This window comes from Salvelinus fontinalis, chromosome 24 (genome assembly GCF_029448725.1).
Source record: "Salvelinus fontinalis isolate EN_2023a chromosome 24, ASM2944872v1, whole genome shotgun sequence".
NCBI lineage: Eukaryota > Metazoa > Chordata > Actinopteri > Salmoniformes > Salmonidae > Salvelinus > Salvelinus fontinalis.
The window spans coordinates 6,462,683-6,480,362 of NC_074688.1; the positions used below are offsets into that span (position 1 = coordinate 6,462,683).

Below are 17,680 nucleotides of genomic sequence, written 5' to 3' on the forward strand. Positions count from 1 at the left end.
GAGTCATCAAGTTATAGCAGCAATCCACCTCACCAAGCAAAGTGAGAAGAATAAGAGCACCACATTGAAGCTGCCCAGCAACACCCGTTGGGGTGGTGTCATCATGTTTGACAGTCTTCTGGAGGGGAAGTCTCGCCAAGAAATGGCCATATCACAGTCTGCCGATATGGACAGCGCAATCAAGAGGATCCTCCTGGATGATGTATTTTGGGAGAGAGTGGTAAGCAGCCTGAAGCTCCTGATACCTATAACAGTAGCCATTGCACAGATTGAGGGAGATAATGACATCCTGTCTGATGTTCAGACTCTGCTTGCAGATGTAAGAGAAGAAATTCAAACTGCCCTGCCCACTTCCCTTTTGCTCCAAGCAGAGGAAACTGCAGTTCTGAAATACATCAAAAAGCGTGAAGACTTCTGCCTGAAGCCCATACACACTGCAGCGTACATGTTGGACACCAAGTATGCTGGCAAGAGCATCCTGTCTGGTGCAGAGATCAACAAGGCCTATGGTGTCATCATTACCGTGTCTGGCCTGGATGAGGGCAAGGTTATTGACAGTCTGGCGAAGTACACTTCCAAGCAAAGGCTTTGGGATGGAGAGGCAATATGGCAGTCGTGCCAACATAGCTCATCAGCCACCTGGTGGAAGGGACTTTGTGGATCTGAGGCTCTCTCCCCTGTTGCCTAGTGGTTAGGGCATTGGGCCCAGTAACCGAAAGGTTGGTGGATCGAGTCCCCGAGCTGCCAAGGTTCAAATCTGTCGTTCTGCCCCTGAACAAGGAAGTTGACCGACTGTTCCTAGGCCATCATTGTAAATAAGAATTTGTTCTTAACTGACTTGTCTAGTTAAATAAAGATAAAACAAATAAAAATCCTTCAAATCCCACTAACATTAGCCGCCTCAGAGCGTGACTGGTACTTGTTTTGTGAACACACACACCAAAGCAATACGAGGGCTGAAAAATTGGTGGCCACCCGGGCAAATTTGAGGATTTTTGAGCCTGACAACGAGCCATCCTCAACAAGGTTGGAAAGTGACAGTGAAGATGAGGCCTCAGAGTCTGATGTTCAAGAGGTTGACATTGAGGAGTTCCAGGGAGAAGACACAGAAGCCGGAGAGGAAGACAACTAAAGCTTTAGTTTCTAGACTATCATTTTACAGATGTATGTTGAAAGTGTTTTTGGGAGATGCGATGGATCATTGGGGATCATTCAATATTCCCTTTCTTTTTTTGTTCAGTGAAATCATCCCATGTGAAGAGTCAACTCATTTAATTGAAGTTCAATTCGTAAAACATATAATTTTATTTTTGTCTATTGGAAAGATTTTATCATTTTCAATTATGTCTACTTATGATAATGTAAAAGTTGTATGTTTGTCTCCATATCATATGGTAAATATATCCAATGCAAAACACATCTACATTTAAATGGTACTAATATCAAATTTGCATATACTGTATTTCTGTTAATTCCCATATCTTCCCGTTAATTCCCACAGAAAGTTTCCACCTCTGGATATTCCCCAAAATGTGCAACCCTAACTCCGGTGCGTATAATGTCTGTTTTTAAAGTTTACGCCGTTTGCTACCTGAGTCATCTCTTTCTTTCTCTCTCCTCTTGCTGCTCAGCCTCTGCTGCATGCTGCTAACCACACCAAGCTCTGCTCCCTGTCACTCAAGGAGAGAGCAGTTGCTCGACCACAGAGTCATGAGCACTTTCTTTCCGTTCATTCTGCATGGTCAGATGGATGCAACAATGTTGGTGACATGCTGCTTTCCACAAGTGTTCTATACACTATTAGTTTGTTTATCTGTCTGCAAACTACTATCTGCTAGTTTGTCTTTTCTTAACAATTTGTGTTAGCCGCCAATGCTAATCGCTAGTTAGCTAAATGTACTAACGCCTCAATCACACAGACAGCGTGTTTGCATTTTGGTAGTACATTCATTTTCAACGGGACGCTGTGTTTGCCTTGCAGCATTGTGTTGCAAGGGCAGTTGCATTGCGTTCTGTGTGGTGCATACGTTGGATTTATTGAACATATGCGTCAAACTTTATGCGTAGATGGCTTGACCGAAATGGTAGCAGAAGGTGAATGTTGAACTTTTGTTGCTCACATATCCAGATGATGCTGCGTACCATTTTGCATAATGACGCTGTCGGTGTGATCAAGGCATAAGAGTCAGAGCAAACGTAACTAGCTAGCTAATACTACCTGGTACCAGTGCCGGTGTATGCCTAGGTAAGCATGCTTGTACAACGGTATCTTATCAGAGAGGAATAGGCAAAGCATGAATATGTTACATTAAGTAAGAAAACACAATGTAACACCTAATTAGGATCACCTGGAAACACTGACCAACACTTTGTTTCCTACCCTGTCAATAATTCCTCCCTGGTTTATTAATTCGCAGTCATGTAAAACAATGTATTCAAGGTGCTGACCACTATATTCCAAACTATTGATTCCATTATTTCAACCATTCACCAATTAACTAGGCCTATATTTTTTTTGCCAATATCATGCTGCGTGGCACAGTGTGGAAAGGATAATACAGTTAAGAACAAATTCTTATTTACAATGACGGCCTACCCCGGCCAAATCCGGATGACGCTGTGGCAATTGCGCGGCGCCCTATGGGACTCCCAATCACGGCCAGATGTGATTCAGCCTGGATTCGAACCAGGCTGAATCACTGTAGTGACGCTTCTTGCACTGAGATGCAGTGCCTTAGACCGGATTTGGCCGGGGTAGGCCGTCATTGTAAATAAGAATTTGTTCTTAACTGATTTGCTAAAAACAAATATATATATATATATATATTTTTTTTTTTTTTGCTAATTAAATAAAGGTTAAATAAATAAATATTTTGGGTGCATGTGACAAATACAATTTGATTTGTAATGTTAATTAAAACAAGCACATTTTCTGTCTGGATGAAATGTACTGTTGGGGAACAAGACTGATTCTAACCACTATTGCACTCAGAAACTAGTGCAGGGCAATTAACAGAATGAAAGTGAGACTCGGTTTTTTTCACTGTATTGCAAAGTTAAACAAACCACACAACACATGGACTACTTTGAACATTTTCCACTGAAATCTTTACAAAAATACATTAACTCAAAGAACAGTACAGTTGTACAGTTTGGTTACAGAATTACGGTAAAATCTTCCTGTTTTTTATGCGACCACGTTTTCCAAAAACTCTTAAATATTTACATATACTCTGAATTAAGATTCAAAGATGTCTGCAGAAAGAATGGGGTGCTAGCTATGACATGAGACATTGAGTTTAAATAAATATATTTTGGTTATTGAACTACAGTAAGCGAAGTGGATTAACATCCGATAACACTCGTCAAACTCATTCCAAGGAGGTCCGATTGTCTGCGGGTTTTCGCTCCTCCGTTGAACTTGATTAATGAATTAAGGTCACCATTTTTTATTTAAATTACTTTGAAACAATGTTCATTCAGTAGGTTATGATTGGTCCAGATTTGAACTGACCAAATTTCAACGTCCATGTTCAACATCGGGTGTCAGTCGGTGCTCAGTAGGTGAAAGGTCTGGTTACAGTAAACGGAAAAAGACGGGGCTCATGGGTAGGTGTCAGTTAGAGCTAGGAGAGGTGACATTAAATGGAGAGGGAGAAAAGACACGCTTGCTTTTAACCCCCCACAACAGAAAGAAAACAGTTATGAGCTGAGCATAACAGTATGCCAGTGGAAGAAAGGACAGTTGAAGGTGACCCAACTGTGGTTTGTGACTACTATGAATTCCCATTGTAGCCAATTCAGGTGCAGTCATTCTGTTACTGCTTATTTGGTCATTCTGTTACCGATTTGGTAACAGAATGACATTTTAATCAACTAATAAATCATAAAGTAAATTGTTATCAGTTAAACCACTATAACTAATTGGTAGGTCTAACTTTACTTGTTACTTCTGTAAACTTTAATTATTTCTGGTGACAAAATAACAAGACAAAGGCAATATTTCTTAAGCTTCCAGAAGACAAGAACCCTTTTCCATCTAGTTGACCAGAAAGACTTTACTTACTCCACATTTTTAAGATGGAAAATGGTTGAAGAATTGATATATGCCTTAATAAAAAAAAAGAGTGTTAGCTTTCATTTGACACCAAATTTGAAATGCTCCTATAAATTTCACGTTAGTGGTCATGGAGCCTTTTACATGGAAATGCCCGACACTGTATCAAGCAGCATCAGTCCAGGGCACTCATCTCTCTCTCTGGTTTTCTCCCTCTCCCTCTCCCTCTCCCTCTCCCTCTCCCTCTCCCTCTCCCTCTCCCCCTCCCTCTCCCCCTCCCTCTCCCCCTCCCTCTCCCCCTCCCTCTCCCTCTCCCTCTCCCTCCCTCCCTCCCTCCCTCACCCCATCCATCCCTTGTAGAGTAGACAGACTGAAAGCAAACACATCCCCATCTTATCAGCCAAACGCACTATATTTATCTCTTCTTTCCATCTCTCTCACATTCACTTGTTCCAGCCAGCCTCGCTAGATCTTGTGGCGGTGCTGAAAGCAGACCGCTGTGAGAAAAGCATCTATTCTTCAGCGCCTGGCATTGTGCTCTACTGTATAGTGTTACATCAACGTGTTTGCATTCCATTATTAAGAACTGGACAGAGAGATGGCAGCCTGCCTGTGAGTCTGTGTGTGTGTGTGTACTGTGCGTATGTGTGCTCAGTATTGACAGAAGTGGTAAGAGCATTATGTAAACTAGACTCTCATTGCCACTCCTATTTGCCATATTTTCCATTTCAGCCAACTAGAAAGTGTGTGACCCCAGGCCTGGAGGGAAGCAAAAGTCATTCCCCTACCTAAGAATAGTAAAGCCCCCTATACTGGCTCAAATAACCAACCAATCAGCCTGTTACCAACTCTTAGTAAACTTTTGGAAAATATTGGTGTTTGACCAGATACAATGCTGTTTTACAGTAAACAAATTGACAACAGTCTTTTAGCACACATATAGGGAAGGACATTCAACAAGCACAGCCTTACACAAATGACTGATGATTGGCTGAGAGAAATTGACGATAAAAAGATTGTGGGGGCTGTTCAGTGCGGCTTTTGACATTATCGATCATAGTCTGCTGCTGGAAAAACGTATGTCTTACGGCTTTACACCCCCTGCTATATTGTGGATAAAGAGTTACCTGTCTAACAGAACACACAGGGTGTTCTTTAATGGAGGCCTCTACAACATAATCCAGGTAGAATCAGGAATTCCACAGGTTGTTGTCTAGGCCCCTTCCTTTTTTCAATCTTGACTAAAAGACATACCACTGGCTTTGAGTAAAGCCAATGTGTCTATGTATGTAGGATGACTCAAAACTATACACGTCAGCTACTACAGAGACTGAAATGACTGCAACAGTTAACAAAGAGCTGCAGTTAGTTTCAGAGTGGGTGGCAAGGAATAAGTTAGTCCTAAATATTTCTAAAACTAAAAGCATTGTATTTGGGACAAATCAATAATTAAACCCTAAACCTAGGGATGCACGATATAAATCGGTGAACATATCGGAATCGGGAGATATTAGCTTCAAATGCCAACATCGATGTCTAGTTGAACGCCCCGATATGCAAAACCGATGTCAAAGCTGACGTGCATACCTATATAACGTAGAAACATGACGTAATGACGCCACGTCAAATTTTGCGCTATACGTGCAACACAGCATTCCTAAACTTCCCCACAATGTCTGCTGTGTGGATCGAGCTGTCAACAAGTCGACCAGTCATTTAAAAGGATAACAAAATTTCAGCTAGACAACTCAAAGGCGAAATCCATTAAAGCCAAGATAATGGTATTCATTGCCCTTGACAATCAACCGTTCTCTGTCACGGGTGATGTTTTCTTTCGCCGACTGGTCGAGCACCAGTACACACAACCAAGTGTGCTATTTTTCAGATGTTGCCCTACGGGAGTTACACAGCGTCACTGGTATTAGCTTCACAATATATATACTATGGAACGCCGTTTGGATCTTTGCGTGTCAAAGAAGATACAGTAGCACTGTCAAATCTGTACAAAAAAAGTCAGCAAACAAGCAAACACCGGCCACGAACTACGTGTTTACAATACCACTTTGGTAATAAAGCATAATTTGTTCGACCGCAACTTCTGGGCTAGCTAGCTTTAGCTTGGTACCTAGTTAGCACCAATACAACCAGCCTGAAAACAAATGACCAGTAGAACCTGGAGTCATTTTCATTATTCTTAGCAATGATTTAGGAATTCTTGTGAGTAAGTACTAGCTAGGTTGACACTTGTTGTTCGCCTATTGAAATTGAACTTCAGTTCATGAAAATAAATAGCTAGTCAGCAACTCAACCCTGTTGCCCTAATGTTTTATAAGCAGCCAGCTAGCTTAATCTGGCTAGTGAGGCTCGACCGCACCGGGTTATGGCTTGTGAAGCTAGCCACAATAAGGATTATGCACAATAGTGGAATTTCCGGTTTGCCTTCAAAATAACAGTATGTCATTGACAGTAATGCAAATGAATACAAATAGTATAATTATGCCATACTTTTATTTTGAAGGCTAACCGCAAAGTCCACTATTGTGGCTAATCCTTATTGTGGCTAGCTTCACATAGATGGGTCCGACCACCATTAATCAAATAGGAACTGTCTTATAAATTAGGGTTATTTTAGATAATGACACCTAGCTATATAGTTAGCTAGCTAACTATAGCTACTGAAACAGATGTGTTATTTGACATGTATCTTTTTTGACACGCAAAGACCTAAACGGCATTCCATAGAAATCCTGGTTGAGAATAAAATGACTGAACAATGAAAGAGCACAGCAAGTAAGTGAAAGAAATAACGGCCTGGACGACGCTGGGCCAATTGTGCACCGCACTATGGTATTCCCAATCACGGCCGGATGTGCTACAGCCTGGATTCGAACCAGGGACTGTAGTGACGCCTCTTGCACTGAGATGCAGTGCCTTAGACCACTGCGTCCATGTGTGTGTGTTAATTATTTAACTGTACTAGAATGCTTAAAAGCCTGCAATTTTTTTTGGGGGGGGCAAGGAAAATAATCGGACATCGGCCAAAAATGTCATATCGGTGCATCACTACCTAAACCTCAACTAAATCTTGTAATAAATCATGTGGAAATTGAGCAAGTTGAGTTGACTAAACTGCTTGGAGTAACCCTGGATTGTAAACGGTCATGATCAAAACATATTGATACAACAGCAGCTAAAATGGGGAGAAGTCTGTCCATAATAAAGCACTACTCTACCTTCTTAACAGCATTATCAACAAGGCAGGTCCTACAGGCCCTAGTTTTGTCACACCTGGACTACTGCTCAGTCGTGTGGTCAGGTGCCACAAAAAGGGACTTAGGAAAATTGCAATTGGCTCAGAACAGGGCAGCACGGCTGGCCCTTGGATGTACACAGTGAGCTAACAATAATATGCATGTCAATCTCTCCTGGTTCAAAGTGGAGGAGAGATTGACTTTATCACTACTTTTATTTATGAGAGTTATTGACATGTTGAATGCACCAAGCCGTCTGTTTGAACTACTGGCGCACAGCTCGGACACCCATGCATACCCCACAAGACATGCAACAAGAGGTCTCTTCACAGTCCCCAAGTCCAGAACAGACTATGGGATGCACACACCACTACATAGAGCCATGACTAAATGGAACTCTATTCCACATCAAATAACTGATGCAAGCAGTAAAATTTGTTTTTGTTTTTTAAACAGCTAAAGAAATACACCCGCTGTTCCATAATACACCTTATGGAACAGCAGGGACAGTGAAGCAACACAAACATAGGCACAGACACATGCATACACACACAATAACATACACACATGGATTTTCTATTGTAGATATGTGGAGTAAGGGCCTGAGGGCACACAGTGTGTTGTGAAATCTGTGAATGTATTGGAATGTTTTTAAAATTATATAACTTCCTTAATTTTGCTGGACCACAGGAAGAGTAGCAGCTGCATTGGCAGCAGCTAATGGGGATCCATAATAAATACAAATACACTCTTATCATATTAATACCATATTAAAGAGGGAACTATAGTTCCAAAATTAGTTTCTTTCCGCCATCCTGCATCTCCTCTTGCTCAGGTTTCCATCATGTTCCAACAGTCTTTCATCTCCAGAGTGGCAGGCAGTCTTACACTCTAACCCCACATCCTAACTATAGGCCTGGGGCTGTAGGTCAAGCAGCTTGGCTTAGCTGGGAGGAGATACTACTGCCTTGACATGCACTGTGCTGAACTCATCTCATTCGATACACACTCCTCCATTACCTCGCTCTCATCGATTCATAGTCATTCAAATACAGATGCACGCACGCACAGGCACACACAAACACACGTGCACACATAGATGCACCCTCCCCCACACACACACCCACACAGACACCGGCAGTGTGGCATGTCTGAGGTGTTGTGTGAGTCAGTTGGGTGATTCCTTAATAACAAGCTATTAAATTATTCACCAGATTAATGGCATTGACATGACACTCAGGATGTATCCTGGCTTAAATTTCCCTCAGGCAGGGCCGTCTCTAGCCTTTTATAGGAGCCCTAAACGAGATGTGGCGTGCCTGGTTGGTATTCAGCCATGATTACTGCAAGTTTAGATCGTCTAGCCAGCTAACTAACCAATTGAAAAATTATGAGCAGTCATTGCTAATTGAGTGAATGTCAGTGACTGACATAACAAGAAAAAAATTGCTGATACACAACCAAATGTGACCCATTTCAGGACACTAGGCGTACAGTTGAAGTCGGAAGTTTACATACACTTAGGTTGGAGTCCTTAAAACATGTTTTCAACCACTCCACAAATTTCTTGTTAACAAACTATAGTTTTGGCAAGTTGGTGAGGACATCTACTTTGTGCATGACACAAGTCATTTTTCCAACAATTGTTTACAGACAGATTATTTCACTTATCATTCACTGTATCACCATTCCAGTGGGTCAGACATTTAAATACACTAATTTGACTGTGCCTTTAAACAGCTTGGAAAATTCCAGAAAATGATGTCATGACTTTAGAAGCTTCTGATAGGCTAATTGACATAATTTGAGTCAATTGGAGGTGTACCTGTGGATGTATTTCAAGGCCTACCTTCAAACTCAGTGCCTCTTTGCTTGACATCATGGGAAAATCAAAAGAAATCATCCAAGACCTCAGGAAAAAAATTGTAGACCTCCACAAGTCTGGTTCATCCTTGGGAGCAATTTCCAAACGCCTGAAGGTACCACGTTCATCTGTACAAACAGGTCATAAGCCGTCATACCGCTCAGGAAGGAGACTCGTTCTGTCTCCTGGAGATGAACGTACTTTGGTGCGAAAAGTGCAAATCAATCCCAGAACAACAGCAAAGGACCTTGTGAAGATGCTGGAGGAAACAGGTACAAAATATCGTATTTTTGGAGAAATGTACTCTGGTCTGATGAAACAAAAATATAACTGTTTGGCCATAATGACCATCGTTATGTTTGGAGGAAAAAGTGGGATGCTTGCAAGCCCGAAGAACACCATCCCAATCGTGAAGCACGGGGATGGCAGCATCATGTTGTGGAGGTGCTTTGCTGCAGTAGGGACTGGTGCACTTCACAAAATAGATGGCATCATGAGGGAGGAAAATGATGTTGATATATTGAAGCAACATCTCAAGACATCAGTCAGGAAGTTAAAGCTTGGGTCGCAAGTAGGTCTTCCAAATGGACAATGACCCCAAGCATACTTCCAGAATTGTGGACAACAAAGTCAAGGTATTGGAGTGGCCATCACAAAGCCCTGACCTCAATACTATAGAACATTTGTGGGCAGCAGCGTGTGCGAGCAAGGAGGCCTACAAACCTGACTCAGTTACACCAGCTCTGTCAGGAGGAATAGGCCACAATTCACCCAACTTCTCGTGGGAAGCTTGTGGAAGGCTACCCGAAATGTTTGACCCAAGTTAAACTATTTAAAGGCAATGCTACCAAATACTAATTGAGTGTGGGAATGTGATGAAAGAAATAAAAGCTGAAATAAATCATTCTCTCTACTATTATTCTGACATTTCACATTCTTAAAATAAAGTGGTCATCCTAACTGACCTAAGACAGGTAATTTTTACTACCTGACTATTAAATGTCAGGAATTGTGAAAAACTGAGTTTAAATGTATTTGGCTAAGGTGTATCTCATTTCTGACTTCAACTGCATATCGTGGGTCACTACTTCATCTACTTCAATTGAACTTCATATTTTTTTATCAAAATGCGTTACTTGGCAGAAATGCCTTCTGGAACATGTGAACTTTCATATGCCTTCATAAAAAACGTAAATTCCATCTGTAAACACGAATAAACGGTGAAATTACGAGCCTAGTTGGTTTAGCCACAGAAAAAGTCAGCAATCTAGCCATGATTGGCTGAGATAATGAGTGGGCTGGACATGCCGAGAGATGAGTAACATATAGCACACTTCTGTCCATTTGAGCTGGTTAATATTTGTAGGTAATCCTGTCTAACGCAGAACTGCTTAAGTGCTGCTCTCCACTGTCTGGAGGACCGAGTTTTGAAATCAGTGGAATTAGAGTATGATGGCTAAGGAGATGGAGAAAACACCTGTCTCGGGATTACATCTTCAAACTAAGGGCACCCATGGCATCCGTGACAGGGAGAAGCGTCCAACCATGATGTATTGAGTAAGATAGTCTAGCTAGCTACATTTTCAGATGTTAGATATTTCTAATTTTGTCAAAGTCATTTTCATTTTCATTTTTCATTTTCAATAAAGGGAACACTTAAACAACACAATGTAACTCCAAGTCAATCACACTTCTGTGAAATCAAACTGTCCACTTAGTAAGCAACACTGATTGACAGTAAATTCCACATGCTGTTGTGCAAATGGAATAGACAAAAGGTGGAAATTATAGGCAATTAGCAAGACACCCCCAATAAAGAAGTGGTTCTGCAGGTGGTGACCACAGACCACTTCTCAGTTCCTATGCTTCCTGGCTGATGTTTTGGTCACTTTTGAATGCTGGCGGTGCTTTCACTCTAGTGGTAGCATGAGACGGAGTCTACAATCCACACAAGTGGCTCAGGTAGTGCAGCTCATCCAGGATGGCACATCAATGCGAGCTGTGGCAAGAAGGTTTGCTGTGTCTGTCAGCGTAGTGTCCAGAGCATGGAGGCGCTACCAGGAGACAGGCCAGTACATCAGGAGACGTGGAGGAGGTCGTAGGAGGGCAACAACCCAGCAGCAGGACCGCTACCTCCGCCTTTGTGCAAGGAGGAGCACTGCCAGAGCCCTGCAAAATGACCTCCAGCAGGCCACAAATGAGCGGAGTGTTTTTTATCTGTTGGGCTGTTGTCAGGGGGGTTTTCTTCACCATAGAGAGTATTCTCCGGTCATCCACTACAGCGGTCTTCCTCAGTCTACCGTGTCTTTTGACATAATTGAGTTCACCGGTTGTTTTTTTCTTGTTAATGATGAACCAAACTGTTGACTTGGGCATGCCCAGGGTTTTTGCAATGTACCTGATTGATCAATTTTCATTTCTGAGCCTTATGAGGGCCAGCTTCATTTGCATCGACACTGCTGTCTTCCTCATGTTGTCACACCCCAACAACAACAACCTCCAAAGGCAATAGCAAAGTTTAGAATCAATACTCTTCATCAACAGCTCTCTTGCATTCACTAACGACACAAATGAATACACCTGCCTAACACACATCTGTGAAGCCAATTCAACAAATACTTGTAGTACCTTAAAATGGGGGGACCATATACAAAAGGTGCTGTCATTTCTAAACGGTTCATCCGATAGGTATGAAAATACTCTCAAATAAAAGCTGACAGTCGGCACTTCACCCTCATTGCCATTGTATCCTTTCAAACTCAAAGCGCTAGAGTACAGATCCAAAATAACTAAAAAATGGTCACTGTTCAATGAATTATGGTGCTCACTGTAATAAAAAAAAGAAGATATATATATCTATATATATATATATATATATATATATATATATATATATATATATATACACACACAACATTTTGGGGGCCCCAGGCTAAGTGACTGCTTATGTCACTTATGTGTGCAGCCGGTCCTGCTCAGGTATCACAGATACCGGCGTGACTGTTATTGAAAGTTGTATTGTCAATCTTGTTTTGTATTTAACGCCACTTTAAATGTGTAAATGACACTGCAACAACATTTCCCCATGGGGACAATAAAGTAAGTAAGTAAGTGACTGAGACTACACGAACAGAGTTCCTTAAAAACCTCTGTCAACTTCCTGTCTCATCATGGAGTATCACCCACAGGCAGCAGAGAGACCTCAGGGAGATGGTTGGTATTGAATGACTTAAAGAAAAAGGGAACAGTTGACATTACAGTCAATTACCCTCATTCCTTGTAGTTACTCTTTAACTACTTTAGTAACTGGAATGTCCGCAGTTGCACAAATCAATGATTGATTTAAGTTCAAAGGAAACTGACAAGCTTATTTAGTGTGTAACCAATGATAGCAGGCTTATATCTTTACACTCAAACAGTGACTTTCAGCAAAACATAGATTGTTTTGGTATCAACCCTCACCATATCTGTAGTTCTACAAATGTGTGTGTGTGTGTGTGTCTGTGTGTCTGTGTGTCTGTGTGTGTGTGTGTGTGTGTGTGTGTGTGTGTGTGTGTGTGTGTGTGTGTGTGTGTGTGTGTGTGTGTGTGTGTGTGTGTGTGTGTGTGTGTGTGTGTGTGTGTGTGTGTGTGTGTGTGTGTGTGTGTGTGTGTGGTAACAGCCAGAAGGGACAGGGACAGGAACCTGCCTCCAAAAGATCAGTGTCAAACCCAGTGAACAACACCCACAGGTAGGGATAGCCCAAGCAGGGACCCGACCCATGGCCCTCTGGAAAGGGAGGGAGGGGCCAGATCCAGTCCTCCAGGGCTGACAGATTTAGCACACACCTCTCAATTAGAGGAGCAAAACATCAACGTTCGGTTTTATTTACTATCCAAATAATGACTGTCTGGTTATGCAACCAAGGGATAAACCTCTCTGGGGAGTGGATATGTTATTATGAACGGCCTCATGGGAGTAGAGGAGAGGAGACTGGCCTGCTTGTTTTTTTTTTTTAAACAGTTTCCTCCTGAGAACAAAGATCTGATACTCTCTTAAAAACAGGGCGGTTCCCATTTCACTTCAATATCAAAATACCAAAGCGATCTAACAGTGAGCGAGATGGCGCGGCATGCCATTGTTTACACAGAATGCTAACATGATGTGTGCATGGAGTGATATCAGGAGTTGAGAGAAGTGGTTTTGAATGGCTAATAGCTACAGTGTGACAGTGTACTCTAGGGTCACGACAAGGTACCAGACAGAATCACATACAGAGAGATCCAGACAGAGAGGATAAGACACTTGAAGAGACACAAATAGTTAAAGATTCAAGAGTTAGTCAGAGAAAGACGTCAGTCACAGGAAAAGTGAGTAAATACAGTGAAAGTCACATAGAGTTTGAGTCACAGATGATATGTCAGTCATAGCCAGGGGCCACGCGTACACACACATAAACATACACACACAGGGATATGGGTCAAAGAGAGAGAGAGAGAAAGAGAGAGAGCAACTCACAGTGAGCGGCAAGGAGCAGACAACGAAGATGACCGTCATGGAGGCCAGCAGCATCAGGTGGTCCATCTCCTCCTCTCCCTGTCCGAACCAGCCCAGACTCATCTTCCTCTTCCTCCCTCCATTCACCACCGAACCACGCCGTATCATCTGGCTGCGGTGCATCCGGCACAGGCTGACAATCACCGAGCCGTTGCACACAAACACCGCCACGATCAGCAGCGCCATGAGCGAGGCGTAGGACAGCGAGAACGCCAGAACCTTCCTCTCTTCGTCCACCCCCTCGCCTGCCGCCTCCATCTTGATGAAGCACCACGTGCCCGGGCAGTACTGCTTGTGGCGGCCAAAGCCGAAGAATGGCAAAACACAGAAGGCGCAGGTGGAGATGTAAATAAGCAGGAGGGCCACCTTGGCGAAGCTGCGTCGGACGCACTTGGAGTAAAAATAGGGGTGGCTGATGGCCAGGCAGCGCTCCACGGCCATGGCACAGAGGATGAGCATGGAGGCCAGGCCGAAGAAGGTCATGGCAAAGGCGAAGAGGCCACAGAGTCCCTGGTCCCCAGTGAGCCCCAGCAGGGACCGCTGGCGGGCGTAGCACACAAACACCAGGGGGCTGAGGAAGCAGGTACCCAGCAGGTCAGTGAGGGCCAGCCCCGTCACCAGGATGCAGAAGACGGAGGACTTGGTGCGCCGCTCCTTCCGGTGGACACCCAAGATGGCCAGGGCGATGAAGTTCCCCATCACCCCCAGGATGAACATCACTGTGCTCACCACCGGGTTCCCGTCCGTGTGGATATGGGTGCTGTTCTCACAGCTCTCGTTCGACAGCATGGCTGGAGGTTCAGTATGTGTTTGTGTTGGTTGTGTGTCAGGCTGTAAGGGTTGTGTTGTGGTGTTGCCCCCTCAAGCTCTTGAAGTCGCCCTTTTTTGGCAGCAGAAGAGGCTGGAGTAAGTCTTAGGACCCATCCTACTGGGCAAAAACTGGTTGAGTCAACGTCCTTTCAACCAAAAAAATCAATATGATGATGTTGAATCAACTTGGAAAACTGATTGGATTTGAAACAACAAAAATCAACATAGGGGAATTTCGTCGTTTACCCAACTTTTTGCCTAAATCGAATGACATGGTGGCATGTTTATTTGAATTCACGTTAGTGATAACTCAACCACATGTAAATCAAAACTAAACATTGAACTGACGTCTGTGACCAATGGGATGGCATTGCTGAATCAGTGTTGATTCAGTGGATTTCGCCCAAATTATGTACGTTTATCTTGTTGCTCTTCTGCAACTTCGAAAGTCTCCAGGGTCTAAAAACGGTTCTATAAGTCCTATTTTTAAAGAAAATATACAACTATTTAGGGCTCCATTGCGCAAAATGTGTATCTATGCCTATAGAATCCAGAAAATCAACGTAAGGGCAGTTCAAATGATATTCGCATTTATGAGTAATTAATAACACTTGTGTATAAGAACGAAACAAGCTCTCAACTCTTACCAGACGGCTCTCAATTGGCAACAAATATCAACTGCCATTCCTTATCTTTCGCTCAGTATGTCCCACAGACCCCTTTAACGACAGTGCGAACGCTAACGTTTTATATCCTTCCTCTGAAACTCAAACTCTCCGACTGTCGCACGCATCTGTCTGATATCTACTGATAAACTGGGTAGTGCGCGTGCCACTTCCCGCTCTCTCCTTCGCGCCCACGCGTATCCCGCTCTCCCTTTCTCTCTTTTACGCACTCACGTTCATTCTCTCTCTCTCGTAGTCTACGAGACGGTTAAAAATGCTACTTTAGGTCAGATGATTTATTAGAAATTATATATGACCGTTTTTCGAGGTCATTTTGGTAGGTTTTTAAATGTTTCATTATTTGCATATGGCAAAATATTTTATTCTTTATTTTTCTCTAACCATTACGCAACCAATAAAACATTAAGAGGGCACGGCCACCTATTGATGAACAACAAGGACCACCGTTGACTATTTTCTATTTTAAAAAATAATAAAGAACATGTAATCACTTACAAAGTAAAATTTATTTTGAATCCATTTGAAAAAAAACGAATTTATTTTCCGGAAAATGATATACCTCATTAATGGGCTAGAATTGTGTACGGCTATGTATAACTTCTCTAGGATTTTTTAAAATATCGTTCTAAAATCTTTTGAATTTTGAGATTTTAAGCCAGAATACAGAATTCAAGCCACAATTCCAATCTCATTATGATGCAACAATTAGGCTAGATTCCTTGGCTAAATATTAAAACCCTAGAATGTTACAACAAAGAGAAGAACCAACGAAAAAAGCGTAATCATTCACTAAACCATAACTTAATTGTATACTTTTTGTAATTGGACAAAATTTTCAGAGGTGAGACTGAATATGGAGAATGAATCCCACCAACAGCTGGTCAGAAAACAAAATTACAATGTGTAAAGAAAATTCTGGCTTTTAAGTAAATCAGTAAAAGTAGGTCTACCCTCTAGCATTTACTAGATTATACCAATTACCCTGAGGGTAACTGAAGTTTGAAATCTGGCATGGTCAGACAGTTTTAATAAAAAATAACTACTACTGTCACGGCCGTCGTAAGAAGTGGACCAAAGCGCAGCGTGGTGAGCGTACATATTCCTTTTATTTAGAAATAACGGCAACAATAAACAATACAAAAACAACCGTGAAGCTTAAGGGCTATGTGCCACAAACAAAGTTATCTTCCCACACTGAAAGGAGGGAAAAGGGATACCTAAGTATGGTTCCCAATCAGAGACAACGATAGACAGCTGTCCCTGATTGAGAACCATACCCGGCCAAAACATAGAAATACAAAATCATAGAAAACAAAAACATAGAGTGCACACCCCAAATCTCACCCTGACCAAACCAAATAGAGACATAAAAAGGCTCTCTAAGGTCAGGGCGTGACAACTACATGTTTCTCCATATATCAATGCAGAGATGGGTTGGTACACTGGAGAAATAATTGACTGAAAGTGAGGAGATGGAGAAAGGCAACACAATGAGGGAGGAATAAGAGAAAGAAAGACAAAGAGAAATGGAAGGGCTGCTGACAATGAGAAAGGAGATTGAGACTTGTAACAAGGTAGAACACAACCGATGTTGTGTTGGAGAAAGTCAACAAGGTGAGGATGGAACCAGAGCAAGCAAAGAGAAAGGCTAATTGAAGAGTTGCTGAGGCAGATAAGGGAGACTGAGGCTCCTATTGAGGTACACCACTACCAATGGAAGCTAGAGAGAGAGTTGTTTAAGAAACAGAGAGAAAGCGTAGTGTCAGACAGAAAGAAGATGGAGCTCAAGATGGCAAAGCTGAAGGTGCAGAACATACTGAACTTGGCCAAAAGAGGAGAGGTGGCAGTGAAGAGTACTAAGCTGTTAGCTGAGAATGAAAGGGAGAGAGAAATGTTGAAGAAACAGAAAAAGCTTAGTGGCAGACAAAGAAAAAATAGAAGTCAAGATGACAAAGGTGACGATGCAGAACATACTGCACTTGGCCAAGATAGGGAAGTTGACCGTGGAGAACACGAGGCTGTTAGCAGAGAATGAAATCCAGCGAGAGGTGTTGGACAAACACAGAGAAAGTGCAGCAGCCGACACACAAACGTTGATGGGCAAGGTATCAAAGGTGAAGATGTCCTTGGCCAAGTTATGGAAGTTGAGAGTGGAGAACAAGAAGAGACTGTTAGCTGAGAATGAAAGGGCGGTGAAGGAGAGGGTGAGCGAGAGGAATGGATGGAACCTCATAAGAAATGGTTTGAAGACAGATTTGGCCAAAGCAGACCTGGAGAGGAATTAGACGCCAGTAGGCTGCAAGGAGGGCAGGTGGAGATGGCCCAAGGCCAAGGCTGGCCTACGAAGAATCTGGGATCAACAGGGGGAAAGATGGATGACGGAGAAGGAGGAGATTAATAGAAGGAGCACACAGGCAGCAGAGGAGTGGATGATTGAGTTGAGAGAAAAGGAAAGAGCGATAGAGGCTCTGGAAGG

At 42.6% G+C, this 17,680-nt stretch overlaps 1 protein-coding gene across 1 annotated transcript in view; it reads right to left on the minus strand.

Moving 5' to 3' along the window:
• The window catches only part of LOC129821847 (prostacyclin receptor-like), a 63,275-nt gene extending 47,961 nt beyond the window's left edge, over positions 1-15,314 (minus strand). The window contains exon 1 of the mRNA XM_055879539.1: positions 13,670-15,314. Within this exon, the coding sequence (XP_055735514.1) occupies positions 13,670-14,497 (828 nt within the window). The 5' untranslated portion in view covers positions 14,498-15,314. The remainder of the gene's footprint in view (positions 1-13,669) is intronic.
• Positions 15,315-17,680: the final 2,366 nt, after the last annotated feature.